This window comes from Pelophylax lessonae (assembly GCF_965119305.1).
Source record: "Pelophylax lessonae genome assembly, chromosome: 1".
NCBI classification, from domain to species: Eukaryota; Metazoa; Chordata; class Amphibia; order Anura; family Ranidae; genus Pelophylax; species Pelophylax lessonae.
The window spans coordinates 840929049-840943968 of record NC_138768.1 but is presented as its reverse complement, the minus strand read 5'-3'; the positions used below and the strand labels follow the sequence as shown (position 1 = coordinate 840943968).

The 14920-nt window shown below is 39.5% G+C and overlaps 1 protein-coding gene across 1 annotated transcript in view; it reads right to left on the bottom strand.

The window, feature by feature from the left end:
- Positions 1-577: 577 nt before the first annotated feature.
- The window catches only part of GFRA4 (GDNF family receptor alpha 4), a 727205-nt gene continuing 712862 nt past the window's right edge, over positions 578-14920 (bottom strand). The window contains exons 7-9 of the mRNA XM_082258679.1: positions 9278-9412; positions 3145-3302; positions 578-1634 (exon numbers count right to left, since the gene is read on the bottom strand). Coding sequence (XP_082114805.1) covers positions 1491-1634; positions 3145-3302; positions 9278-9412 — 437 coding nt within the window. The 3' untranslated portion in view covers positions 578-1490. The remainder of the gene's footprint in view (positions 1635-3144; positions 3303-9277; positions 9413-14920) is intronic.

Sequence of the window (14920 nt, the reverse complement as noted above, 5' to 3'; positions counted from 1 at the left end):
GTAAAAAAATTTCCTGCCTAGTGTCCTACTCCTGTAGGAGACAGCATAACCCAATGGTTAAGAAGACTATGGAGCTGCGTCTGTCAATAAATTGTAGAGAAATAAGTATTTATCCAGATTTAGGTCAACCTGAGTTATGTCTGTTCATGCCCTTGATTGTTCCTGTAAATTGTTTGGGCAGCGTTTGTGCTTATCCTGCTCATTGATCTGTTATCTCTGATGCTGGCAGTCCTTTCTCTGTTTGCCATGAATCCGAGGGAGTTTAGGATCTCTTTGCCTGTACCTGTTTTTTTCCATCAGGCTACTGATTTTGCTACATCTGTTCTGATCATCTTTCGGAGGATTTAATCTGCTGCAGCATCAATCTTACCTGCCATCATCCATGGTCACAGTGTGGGTCTACCTTGACAATTATTGATAGAAAGTCTGCAAAATGATCAGTTAGTATTCCATTTCTTAACAAACACAACTTCAATCAAAACCCTCCAGCAATCGCCATATTAACCCTTACAGAAATGTTCATCATATACGGTCTGTTTAGACCATCAGAACTAAAAAGACCTTTAGACACCCAGAGTTGTATAATACAATTTAATGCTACTTTCCAAAAAAAGAAAAAAAAAATCCCAAGGTTAAAAATTAAATTGTGTGTAGATTGAATTCAACTCTATCTCAGCAGAGAGGAAAAAGAAACAGGAGGGGGTTTATAACACCAAATTATTATCGGAAATCTTATGTTGACATAACTTCAAATTAAGCCCTGTTAGAAAGCATTTTGTCCCATCTTGTAGAAATAGTTTCATATGACCATCAAGAAATAGGTTGTAGGGGGTATTAAGGTACACAAGCACTTTAGAGGTTGAAAAACATGATACCAATAAAAGCCAATGCTAAAAACGCAACCTTTTCCTCCTTGTCTGTTTCTGGCTTCCCTTGTGTTTTGTCAGACGAATCGGTAATGTGGTATATACACACCTCCCCCTCCCTCCCTCCTTTTCTTAAAATATATAGAAAATAAGTGTCCCAATTATGCAAATAGAGTAGGATTCATAACATTTTTGTATGCATTTTCCTACATATTATTGGGTTGTAATTTCGGCAAGTGTGCAAATTATCTTGATTACCGGCACTGTTAAATGCTTATCACTTAGTTCATGTCCATGTTTCAGTTATCTCTTGTTTTCAACTGAGCAATAACACAAGTGTCTCATCTCAGATGCTCCTTGGTACTCCACTAAAACGAGATCCATGCCAATGTTCTTGATCTCCAGCGGGCCCCACCAGGCCTTCTTCTGAAACGCGTCTGAAAGTCACTTTAGAGACTCCGAGTGTGTTTTTATTTTTTCTTGATTATTTCAAAAGACAATAAATGAAAATAAGGACTCTTAAGGTTACCATGAATGAACATAATAAAAATAGAGAAGACAAAGTTTTTCTCTCGGCTTTTATATTTTCTCTTTTAGCATAAAATACGAGGCCCTTGGCTGTCTTCAGATAAAGGTCTGGAAAAATAGAGCAATGAGTAAAGAACATCCACCGTGGACCAACTGTGAACTGGAAGAGGGAACCAGGGAGTTGAAAACTTCGGATTTCATTTCATCGGATCCTACTAAAAATGGCTCGTCTTTTGTGGCCTGGAAGACAAAAACGAAGTCTGTTAGATAAGAATAAAAAATAACGTCTAGATTACTTATAATGAAAGTTTCGTCATAACAAATTTAGGTTATCAATATAAACAGAGGGGACAAAGAAAAAGATTTCCATTTGATGAATTGAAAGGCCATATAGGAATACACTAATGCAGGCCACACTAGTAGATTTTTGTGCAAAATATTTAAAGAGAATTTGTTCAATAATCTAATCATTAATGAGGTCAAATCAACATTCGTTTTCAACCACAGTGACAAAAAAATTTGAAGAAGCAGGATAGTAATTATTTTTCAATTAACACATTTTTAAAAGCATATGTAATTTTGATAGGGAAATTACATTCATTCCAAAATAATATGTTAAAAGCTAGACATGTACGGTTCGTTTTGTTTCAAATAACAAATTCGGACAAATTTTTAATTACTCGTAAATCTGGATGTATCCGAATTTCAGAATGACAATAGAAATTAACTTAAACAAACCTGAAATAACAAAACAAAATTTTGGACGAAATTTGAATTTGAATAGTTTTCTAATTTCGAAAAGTTTTCCAATCAAACTTGAATTTCCAAAGAGAATTACATAGAATAGAAAATAAAGAAAAAGAATAGAATAGAAAAAAAAATAGAATAGAAAATAAAAGTATATAATATATTAGAGTAAAACAGAACAAAATAGAAAATAAAGGGATAGAATTGTAAATAAAATAATATAATAGAGTAAAACAGAACAAAATAGAATAGAAAATAAAGGAATAGAATAAAAAATAAAATAGAATAAAATAAAAAGAATAAAACCATCTTCTGAAATTCAAATTTCAAATAGAATAAATTTGAATACAATAGAGAAGAATAGAATAGAAAAAAAGAAAAGAATAGAATAGAAAAATAGAATATAATAAAATAGAAAGAATATAACCTTCATCCGAAATTTGAATTTCAAATAGAATAAATTTAAATTTGATTAGAATAGAAAAAATACAATAGACTAGAAAAGAATAGAATAGAAAATTAAGAATAGAAAAGACATTAAAAAACAATAGAATAGAATAGAAACAATAAAACCATCTTCCAAAATTCTAATTTCGAAAATAATCAATTCAATTTCAAATGGAATTTAATTTGAATTGATTAAAATTTTTCAAATTTGGTCGAATTCAGTTCAATGCGACTGGATTCAAAAAATTTGAATCGATTCAAATTCAAACAAATCGAATTACAAAAATGAATTAAACTAATTTAACTAATTTAACGAAACAAATCTATGTAAATAACGAATCGAAACAAAAAAATTATTTCATTCTGCACGTCTATTAAAAGCATTCAATGTACTAAGATTTTAGTACTAATATTCATACAAAAAATTTCTTAAAAAATCTTCTAGTGTAAGACAAGCTTTCAAGTGGCAAAAGAATGGCTTGCCCACCTAGTATTTACGCTAATAGAACTATTGCAACATCTGTGTTTTTGCTTTTACATTTTTTCTCCCAATTACCTTGGTGGGCTGTACGCGGACTGTGAAACTCTCTTTGACTGCAGGAACAGAAGCATTACTGTACTTCTCTTCTTTGTGTAGTGGAGTCGTAGGGGGCACTGATGGGTTTAACGCTGGATTTAAATTGGTCCCATTGCCAAAAGCATGTATAGCATTTTCTGAAAAACAAGTTAAAACATTAAAGAAATGATCCACCATGAGTGGTAGGGGGTCAAGGATGTGGCTTACTCTATGAAGGCTTAATCTAAAATTGGACAATATAGTAAGGGCTAAAATATGGACAAAAGTTTGTGGACACCTGACCATCACATCTATATGAGCAATATTATGGAGTTGCCCGTCCATCCATCATTGTCGGCTATAGCAGCTTCCATTATTCTGGGAAAACTTTCCACAGATTTTGGAGTATATGCCTGTAAGAATTTGTGACTGTTCAGCCAAAAGAGCATTTATAAGGGCAGGTACTGCTGTTGGAGAAGTATTATTCTAAAGGTTTTCAGTAGGGTTGAGGTCAGGGCTTCTATCAAACTGTGTCTTTATGGAGCTGGCTTTGTACACAGGGCACAGCCATGCTTGAAAAGAGAAGGCCTTTTCCAAATGGTTGCTACAAGGTTCGAAATGCAAAATTGTCTAAAATGTCTTTGTATTCTGTAGCATTAAGGGTCCTTTCACACGGGCTTTCCACCCAGCGGACTCCGTTTTGCACAGTGGGGATCGATCCACTGATCCCCGCTGAGCAGGTGGATGACAGGTCTGTCTCCACTTACTTTGCAGAGACGGACCTCTCAGATCCCCGCTCTTCTCTATGGGAGATTGGATGAAAATGGACCACCTGTCCATTTTCATCCGACCCTATCTGATCTGATCCTCCAGACGGATAGAAAATAGGGTTTCCATCCATAGGCGTGTGCACAGGGTGTGCCGGGTGTGCCTGGGCACACCCTAATCACCTAGGGCACATTAGCATTATCGCTCTGTTTGCCAGTGAGGAGATGGGAAAGATCTCACTCGGACCTGCTCTGCCATAAGAGAAGTGCCACACACTTCTATTTCACTTTGCCAGCAGGGAGAGTAATGTATCGGGGCCATATACATGTAGGCAAACACATGCATGTGTATTTAAACTTTGGGGTGCACACCCTAATGCAATAGGCTGTGCACACCTATGTTTCCATCCATCTGGATTTCATGGACAGGATCGGATCAGATAGCAGCGGGTGTCAGCTGACATATCACCGCTGACATCCGCTGCTCCATAGGGGTGCATGGAGCATCTGATCAGGTCCGCCTGAAAAACTGAGTTCCAACAAATATTTTGGCCATGCAATATTAAACTCGCAGCCATCCTGCAAACAGGCACCACAAGGATGCAGCAGAAACTGGTCCAAAGTATCTCCTGTGCACCAGGGGAGCCCCCAAAACCTTGATGTGTTTGTCCTAAAATCTTCGACTTTGTTCTGACTCTGAGATTTGGTAAGCCTCCACTGCAAACTATCTACTAGTGGCAGGTTAGTTGTCCAGGGTGCTGTAGCTGGTGTTTTGGCACTTCCAACAGAAGCAGCAAGTAAACACAAAAAAATGCTCCTTACCTTAAAGTTTTCTTTATTGTAGATAATATCCAACACTTAACCCTGACCAAACACCTTAACTCTTAACCTAACTCTGAAAAGCCGTCTTAAGTTCTTAACATTCCCTGACACTTAACACCAAAACTCAGGCTGTAACTTATCTCCTCAACCTTTTCTATCTTCAAGCTTGGTGAGTCATTGGCCTGGAACATGCTTGTTCTGAATCACTGACTCGATAAATAGTAATGACAGGATCAGGACAAGGTTTCTTTAGCCTGCACCATCAGAGGCAACTTATCAATGGCAGCTCTTATGCTTCTTTTTGAGGAGGACCCTAACACTTAACCAACCCTTAAAATTAACTATTCAACCTAAGCTTGCAACCTAGTCCCCTAAACCCTAATGCTGACCACATACAATACTTCAGAAAATTTCAACCAACATTTGACTGCAAAAACAATAAAATCGATGAATACAAACTTTCCCTTTTTAGGGACACCCTGAAATGATCGGTGGTAGGTTGCCTTGATCTATAAAGCTATTTTTTTACAAATTAAGAACAATATCCCAGCACTGACCCAGAAGGGAGTACTGGGCTAGGGGAATTTCCCCTTGGACCAGTACAAATAATAATGTATTTAGTATGTCAGGCTTGTTGCCCTGAGTGAAGATATTCCCCCATTCACAAATCAGTCAGTGTGGGGCCTGTTTTTGGGCATTACATATCTATCTTCCCCTTCCTTTACAGATCTGTGATCACCCTGGAAAGGGAAGTCTTCCAACATCAACTTCCGTTGTGGCTCTGAGATGTTAGATCACTGAATGCCAAGAGCTACAAAGGAAGTCGGGTCATAAAGCATTTCCTCCCTTATTTCCATTTCTTACAATCCCTGTCTTTTAGCATTTGTATCAAGGTGAAAAAAATTTGTGATAAACCATATTCTCAAAGAAAACACCTATCCTTCACCATAGCCACCAATCGTTGCAGCACCGTCACACACTTGTGCACAGTGTACTTTCTTTAGCTCACAGGTAATTGTCTTGCCATGAAAGGGAGAGTCAGTAGTGATCCAAGGCCAAACATTCCCTGTCCTCCCCTGCTGATATCTACCAGTTTGATCCAATGGGCTCCCCTCTATTAAGTGCTGAGACCTCCTCATTATATCGTGTTGCCCTGTGGTGCCTGCTTTGTATATTGGGTTTCTTGCCCTTTAACCATCTCAACAAATAAAAACCACCATTAGTCACTCCTTCTTTGGCCTTCAGTGACTGCTTACATGGAGTAACTGCTCTTAAAATAAATTTCCCTAAGTATGGTTTCACACTACAGTTTGGCCACAGCACGGGTGCAACGCAGTGTACCCACGGATTTTGTGGGTGTTACCCGCACTTTGCCATAGACTTCTATTAGATCGCATGTTTTTGGTGCATTTTCCGAAAGAACATCAAAGTCCTGCATGCTGCATCTTTGGTGAACTTTCACAAAAAGGCACCAAAAAAAAAAAAAAATTGGGATCTAATAGAAGTCTATTGTAAAGTGCAGGTATCTCGAAACTGCCTTTAATGGTAATTATTTAATGTTCTATACAGGTGTAATGACTTTTACATACGTTCATGTGTCACTGTTATTAACAGCCCGCTCACATAATGTCCTTTTTTTTTTGTTTTAGGTTTATCGATCTTAGAGTCTGGCTTAAAATAAAGTTTTGTGCCTTGCAAGCTTGATTAGATGTTCAGATTCTAGAACTGAGTGAACACAGCTCGCTGCTGATTGCTGCAGCCATTAAGGAGGCCAATGACTGAATCACAAAGGCCAAAGTGATGCATTAATCTTTCTTCTTTCCAGGCCAAATCAAAGAGCGTGAGGGGCTTCTGTACAGCTGCTGTCTACTTGCAGAATGTTCGCTGATAATGTCAAACTCTTTGAAAACTTTTTCGCAGTCATGTTATTCTGTTCATTTCCTGTGAGCCCAGTCTAACGTTGCCACCTCATCCCTTTAAAACTGAACATATATTAATTACACAGATTCTGTGTTGGATTAAGGTGGTAATTGAACTCACTTGGTGCCTTATCTGTATTAACTTAGCCTCAGAACCTGTGTAATTCTGTGTAAAACTGAATTATTTTTTGTTTTATTAATGAAAGTTTAAAAAAAAAAAAAAAGAGTTTGAAAAATTGCTGCACAAATACAGTGGGACATAAAAAGTTGCAACAACCACCATTTTATTCCCTAGGGTGTCTGCTATATATGTATATATAATGTTTGGGGATTCCGAGTAATTTTTAACCACTTACCGCAAAGTGACGTAGGGCTACGTCGACAAACTTTGCGGGGTTATACCGGGATGATGCCTCTAGCTAGAGGCACCATCCCAGTACCGTGGTTTAGAGCCAACGGTCGGCTTTCCGTCGGTAACGACCTATGCGGCTCGGGAGCCGATCGATCGTTACCCGGTTGAGCGGGAGGGGATGCCCCCCTCCCTCCTGCCGCCTTCCGTGACTTTGCCTGGGCCTCCCGTCCCACCGGGAGACCCGAGCACCCAGCCGGCGCGTCCGCTGGCTGGATGGAGTCCTGATCTAAGCCGGAAGTGGCTTTGATCGGGTCTCCGATGACGTAATCCGGAGGCGGCGTCCATGACGTCACTTCCGGGTTACTCTGCTGCAAAAGGCGGCAGATTTAAAAAAATGGCTGTATGCAAAAATGCAGTTTTCGGCGTTTTGCATACATGAAAGTGTAGTGGAGGGGTCTAGGGTCTTTTAGTCCCTCGATCCCTCCATAAAGAGTACCTGTCACTGCATATTGGTGTCACAAGGGATGTTTACATCGCTTGTGACAGCAATAAAAGTGATCAGATTTTTATTTTTTTTAAAAAAACCTGTAATAAAGTTAAGAAAAAAATAAAATAAATAGGAAAAAAAAATAAAAAATTTTAGCCGCCCCCGTCACCGTTAGCTCGCGCACGAAAGAAAACGTATATGGAAGTCAAGCCGCGAATGAAATCGCTGTTCAAACCACACATGTGAGGTATTGCAGCGATCGCCAGAACGTAAGCAATAATTGAAAAAAAAGAGCTACACTCTAACTCTAAACTGGTAACCGTTAAAAAAATTTAAAGCGTCGCCTATTGAGATTTCTATTGACCGTAGTTTGTCGCCATTCCACGGGTGTGCGCAATTTTAAACCATAACATGTTGGGTATCTATTTACTCGGCGTGACATCATCTTTCGCAATATATTAAAAAATGGGCTAACTTTACTGTTTAGTATTTTTTAAATGCAGTGAAATGTGATTTTTCTTAATTTTTCCAAAAAAAATGGCGTTTTAAAGACCGCTGCACAAATACTGCGTGACAAAAAATATTGCAATGACTGCCATTTGATTCTCCAGAGTCTTTGCTAAAAAATATATATAATGTTTGGGGGATCTAAGTAGTTTTCTAGGAAAAAATACTGATTTTAACTTGTGAACAAAAAGTGTCCGAAATAGGGCTGGGGCTTAAGTGGTTAAGCAAAACAATTATTATTTTTACATGTAGAAGAGAAGTGTCAGAATTGGGCTGGGTCGCAAGTGGTTAATTACCATAAGTAAGTAATATACAAATAGTTATTATATATTGTTTTTAAGGTAATTTACAATATTCTCAAAATCTGTACTTAAGCAGGTGGCTTAACGGACAAATTACTAAATTTTCAAGTTATAACTTCAAACTAGCAATGTCACAGTAAATAGATAAATATTTAATTATTATGATATAACATAATATATTGCTTTGCTTGATTAAAAAAGTACCTTTTCAGCAGCAGCAGAATCTCCCTCTTAACCGTGTGAGAAAAATATGGCATTATGGGTAAATCTTATACCCATAAACCCATGTTTTTTCCTTTAAGTTGGGAGGGCCGGGCTGGAAGAGAGAATTTTTCTTTTAGACACATGCCCCCTTCTATGACACTGCAGTGAGAGAAGAGCCTCCACTGTAGTATTTTTATTGGACATCTTGGACCATTGGTGCTTTAACATTGGTCCAAGGCTCCTAGCTGTCCATTGAGTTAAGTGCCTCTGACAAGAAGTCAACCCCACACTCTAATCCTCCTTCCACCAAATGGTTTGGACCAGTGCACAGAGCAAGGTCCATAAAGACATGGATGAGTGAGTTTGGGGTAGAGGAACTTGACTGGCCTGACCTCAACCCGATAGAACACCTTTGGGATGAATAAGTGTGGAGACTGCAAGCCAGGCCTTCTCATGAAACATCTGCCCTCACAAATGCGCTTCTGGAAGAAATGTCAAACATTCCTATAGACACTCCTAAACCTTGTGGACAGCCTTCCCAGAAGAGTTGAAGCTGTTAAAGCTGCAAAGGGTGGACCAACTCAATACTGAACCCTATGGACAAAGACTGGGATGCCAGTAAAGTTAATGTGTGTGGCGTCTCAATACTTTTGGTAATCTAGTGTATAAGTAATCTAGCGTATAAGATGTTTTGGGTTGTAGTTTTTAATCAATTTTTTGAGTATAATAATATACAGTATCTTATTTTTGGAACATAACATAAAAAGACTTACGAAGACAGATGTTGTTGGTGAAATAATGCAGAAAGTTTTCACACTCCTCTTGCCGGTTTCCACTCGTGTTACAGGTGCACCAGGGGGCGACACTTGAGGATGAATTGTCCACATAATTTGGAGTAATTGGACTGCCTGAGGAGGAGACAGATCAAAGCTTAAAATTACACATCACATCTGTCCAGGTAGGAACCACATTTGTCCTTTCATGACCCTTTAATACAAGGGTATTAAAGGATAAATTTATTATAAATGACCTTTTTCAATATATACGTAAATAACAAAGAAATTTGCAGGAAACTTCCATTCTCCTCTGGATCAGTGTAACCATACTCCAGCCAAAATCTTTCTTTTTACTGGGTATTATTTCTTTTAGCATCAGGACAAGACGTGAGGGAACACAGGCAAAAAAGAAAATCAATTTTTTGTAGAATAAGGAAGGGTTGGCACCTCCGACAATTTTTTTTTTGTCTGTGTCTTACTATACCCTTGACAACCGTATCCCCTAATTTCTTGTATGGGTGCCAGAGGTACAAGAAGAAGGGGGGGGGGGGTGTGACAGGATGTTTAACTGTTCCTACTTGATCCAAAGCTGATAATTAAACATTTTGGCTGGAGTTAGACTTGTTACCAGGCATAATCCACACATAGGTCATAAAATATAGAAAACACTCTGTAGGCTTTATAACTTTGAGGCATACTCATAGTACATGGAATCAAGAGATTTTAATGTATTTTACCATACAGCAAGTTTTGTATATTCCCAATTGGACCCTTTCAAACAGTAGTTTTCAACCTTAGTGAAACCAGGGCCTAGTAAATCTTCCAAAACCTTCCATGTAGCAAGAGTAAAGAAAAAATGAACTCACGTACTAAGAGTATAGGAACTGGAAATTTTAGAGGTGTCCTCAGAAGAAGCAATAAAGGGAAGCCTTCTAATGAGGATACCTATTCCAGGGACAAGTGTCCAACAGGGGAATTCCCCTCCCTTTGGCTGCAGTCCAGCAGGTGGGAAGCCACAGTCCAGTCTTCGACAACCAGTGCTTTAAAGTCTGATTGTGACTCCTCTCGATATGCCCTGGCCCACCTTCCCACTACTACTACTATTTTGCTTCAGCTGTCCAAAAGTGGTTGGAAGGAAAAACAACAACAAATCACAGTTTCGAACTGGGTACTGCCCTCAACACAGGCCCACCAGTACCACTGTGGAAAGCATAGGCCTGGCTATATCATTAAAAAAGCTGTAGCCTCAGGGAAAATTGGGAAACTCTGCATGGGATGGACTAGGGATTTGTGCCATAGTGTTAAGCAAAGTCCAGGATTGGGAGAACTTCTGTACAAACATGGTTTACTTCCACATAAAGGTCCTATGAGGAATCCTATGGTTGCTTATGTTACTTTAAAGTACAACAGGTTAAAGCAGACCTTCACCTATGGATACGACTTCCTTTCCCCTCCCACTTACACAGCTGCAATTTGTTTATTAATAAACACTTAAAGCTGAACTCCAACTTTCTTTTCACTGTAAGTGAATGGAATGATCAGTTCAAGCATCGGTCATACCTCTGTACCATATTTCTCTGATGTCTGCAGATCCTCTGATATTCTGTGTTTAATGGACGCTTTGTACCATGTGACAGTTTGCATAGTCTGGATGTAGACTGAATTCCTTCCAGCCACTTCCTGCAGCATGTCTAGCCTAGAACCCACCCCTCTGTAGTCTTTCAGTCTGTGCAAATGATGTAACTTCCTTCATAGCTCTGATGGTGGGTGGGATTGAATACATCCTAATTAGCATTTAATACCTCCCAGTCACACCTACAGGAGGAGTCCATACCTCTCAAGTCCTGCCTCACAGATCACACCCTCCAAGAGCCTGAACCCTCCCTGAAACTACCAGAGGCTCAACACATGATGGGACGGGTAGTATTGGGACTGGTAAAGGAAGGAAACAGGAAATCATAGAACTTTGAAATTCAGCCAGGAGAAGGAATGACCCCACAAGCACAGAAACCTGCCTTTTACAGCTAAATTGGGTAGGATACAGATAAAATGACAGTGGGGTTGTGATTGATTTACAGGCACAATGCATCTGTTGTGTTGGGGAGGAAAAGCTGGAATTCTGGTTTAAAAAAAAAAAATCACTTTTTACTTCCTCCTTTCTCGCCTAGGCAAGGATGACGTGTCCAGCCTGCATATCTTGCCCATTGGTCTAAAGGACCTGGCAGAGCCACGTGGCATGTCTGGTAATGCACTGATATTGGTCCAAGACGGTGGCACCGGAGTTAGAAAGAAGAACTTTGGGCTGGAAGGAGGACAATGCTGGACTACATGGACTAGTATGATTTCTTTCCATATAGGAACAATTAAGAAATAAAATTAAAATTTTAGATCTAGGTAGACTTAAGTTCCTCTTTAAGTTTGAACAAAACTGTATATGTGTCCAGTAAGGAGAGGCAGCTGACAAAGAGCAAAGTATCCAGTGTGTTTCACTACTGTAACTATAGCTATAGAAGACTGTGCAAGTGCTATGGGGCCCAAAAGCACTGTTTGGCTACACAATTATTTATGTGAGTATGGATAACATCTGGCAAATGTATTTGGAAAAATGTGATCTATATCTAGTTAGGGAATCTCTGTTTACTGCTATAAAAGAAATTAATATTCTGTATTACTGAAGGAAATGACTTTGAGAAGGGGATTAGAAAAAAAGGGGGGCCCCCAATGATTTTACTATGTAGACAGATACAGCCTTGGCTGTGAATCACCTTCATTGTCGATTTGTGCCAGAGCTGGAAAGTTCATCTGTTAAAAAAACTGGCCCATAGTTCCAGCCCCAACTGCTAACTGGGGTTGTTGCCAGCACCAGCTGTGACGGGGAGAGGCCAGTGCTGTTTATGACACACGTAAATACCATGAGACAAGCTGTGCGATTCCTTCATATGGCATGCATAAATGTAGAGGACAACGCAGCTGAGACAGAGACGGGGAGTGACACCTGGATCAGTCACACTCCTGTCTGCCCAAAATAAATGTTTCTGTTATAGGCGAGCTAAAATGTCACTGTGATTTCCCTAAAGCAGTTATTACATACAGGGGATGGAAAAAATAATGGAAACCTACATAAAAATGAGCTTGTAAAGGTAAGTCATACAGCATAATGACTAGGTAAAAGTATACGCAAGCTCCAACTGAGGGGGGGCCAATCAACACATTGATATGTGACATGGGGCATCTAATCTAACAGGGTTCTGAAGAGGGTAGTTAGTCACAGACTCACAGTCCAAAATGTTGGTAAAAAAAATGAAGGTCAACTCCAGCCACAGCTTATTGTATTTGTTTTAGATACAACCTTGGCTCCCCAGCTGTGCTGAAGCTACAAATCCCATCATGCCTCTGCTTAGGAAGGCATGCCTGTGGCTGTCAGAGTTTTGCAGTGCCTCATGGGATTTGTAGTTTCAGCACAGCTGGAGAGCCAAGGTTCCCTACCCCTGTGAATAGACCATGATTAGAACTTGTCATGGTGCTATCTTTGTTATGGTAATTAGGTAGAGTGTGCTGGAACCTAGAGCTAGAAGTACGGGATAGACTTATGCCTCGTACACACTCATCGATTATTGGCCGGGAATTTTCGGCCAACGTCCGATCTGTCGATTTTCGGCTTGTTAGTATGATGCTTCCGACAACCGACTGCGACTTTTCGGCCGAAAAAAATCTGGTGTGCAGGCTATAAAATTTTTGTTGGCCGTCAACACAACGGCCAATTTTCTGTCAGTCAGTACAGATTTCGGCAGACAAAAATCTGATGAGCAAGACTGGGCATGCTCAGGGAAGAAAAAACACACGGAAAGTAAACCATCACATGACATCACTTCTGAAGTAGATTTTTGTTGGCCAAGAAAATTCGTGTGCAGTCTAGGCACATTCCAACCAACAAAACACCACTCTGGACAAAAGTCGGACGATCGGTCGGCCGATAATCGTTGCGTGTGTACGAGGCATTATGCTCAAATTGCTGTTATCAAAATGTTCATATTATCCCTGTGGAGCATCTCATTGTTATGTAGGTTGCTTCTGAAAACTGGGGGGTCATCACTGTAACCCTGGGTGGTGTAAGAAAAACTCTGATCTGGAGATTGAAGTGCCACATCATAAGGTTGTATTCAGAAAGAAGTTTATCAACTGAGTGTGGTCATCAATGCATTTTGGGGGCCTGAAATTGCCTCCTTCATTAGGACTTTAAAAATATAGGGTTGACAATCTGGAAATATTGGGGTATCTATGAGTAAGCTAGTGTGTGTATGTGCACACCGCAACACGGTGCTGGTTTATAAAATAGTTATGATGTTATTGGTGTTGGTTTTATTAACCACTTAAGCCCCTTCCTGACCCGGGGTTTTTTTGCGATTCGGCACTGCGTGACTTTAACGGACAATTGCGCGGTCATGCAACGCTGTACCTAAACGAATTTGACTTTTAAAAAAAAAAAAAAATACATGCAATGTCCTCTTTGGCATCACCTTTGTGATGGAGGGCTTTTGGCGGCACCGCAACGCATGGACACATTTGGTGGGGTACAGGAAGGCAGTCGCTGACATAATCTCCATCATACAATAAGATGAAATGAAGCCAGAACCTTGGTCTATGTGGACTCATTGCTCAGCAGTATCATTAGGCAGACATGGGAGCTCAATCACTCCGTATTTATTGAACACTACGAAATCTTTATCCCTTTGTATTGGAGACACTGCACAGAACCCACTGAAGCCCAATGGCTACAAAAAGTTGATGATTTGTGGGTTTTAGAAGAGCTAACATGTAGGGCTAGAGGTACTGCTGTTAAATACTCAAAAATATGGGCCTGCTGGCATGAGTTTAAAACTACAGGCGGTCCCCGGGTTACAAACATCCGACTTACAAACCCCTCCTACTTACAAACAGAGGGAGACAACAGGAAGTGAGGAGAAATCTCCACCTAGGAAGGGAAATTCACTCCTGTAAGAGTTCTCATGTGAAAAAGGTGTCTCCACTGAAGCTTTATCACCAATCCTTGTTTCCACAACCACCCAAAATTTTCAAAATCCAATTGTCATAGGGACAGAAAGTGAAATTAAATCTTCTGATCTTCTTCAGGGGCACAGACAGCAAAACAAATGGTACAGGGGTGTTAACCCTTCCCTATGCTATCCAAAAAACTTAAAAATGATTCTTTTGGCAGGGGCTACACTTATAAAATGTACCTGTTCTGACTTAAAAACAAATTTGACTTAAGAACAAACCTACAATCTTGTTTGTAACCCAGGGACCGCCTGTACCTCCTCATATAGTAATATTGTCCAAGGTATAAGACCGCCTCATTACAAACATTGGCGCTTTGGAGTTTATAAGAGGAGAAAGGGAAAAGAAAATTCTCTGTAAAGTAAATGCTGTGTGGGAACTAATTTACAAATAGGCACCGATCCCTTTTTCTTTCTTTGGTGTCACAATAATATAAAAATCAGTATGTATTTCCAGGGATGTAACTGGTATAATATCTTCTACGGTCTTATAAGACGTTTTGTTTGATTACATTCCTTGTTGAAATATTCAATCAAAACTTATTAAATACATTTCCTTTTTTACTAGCATTTGAAAATAAACAAT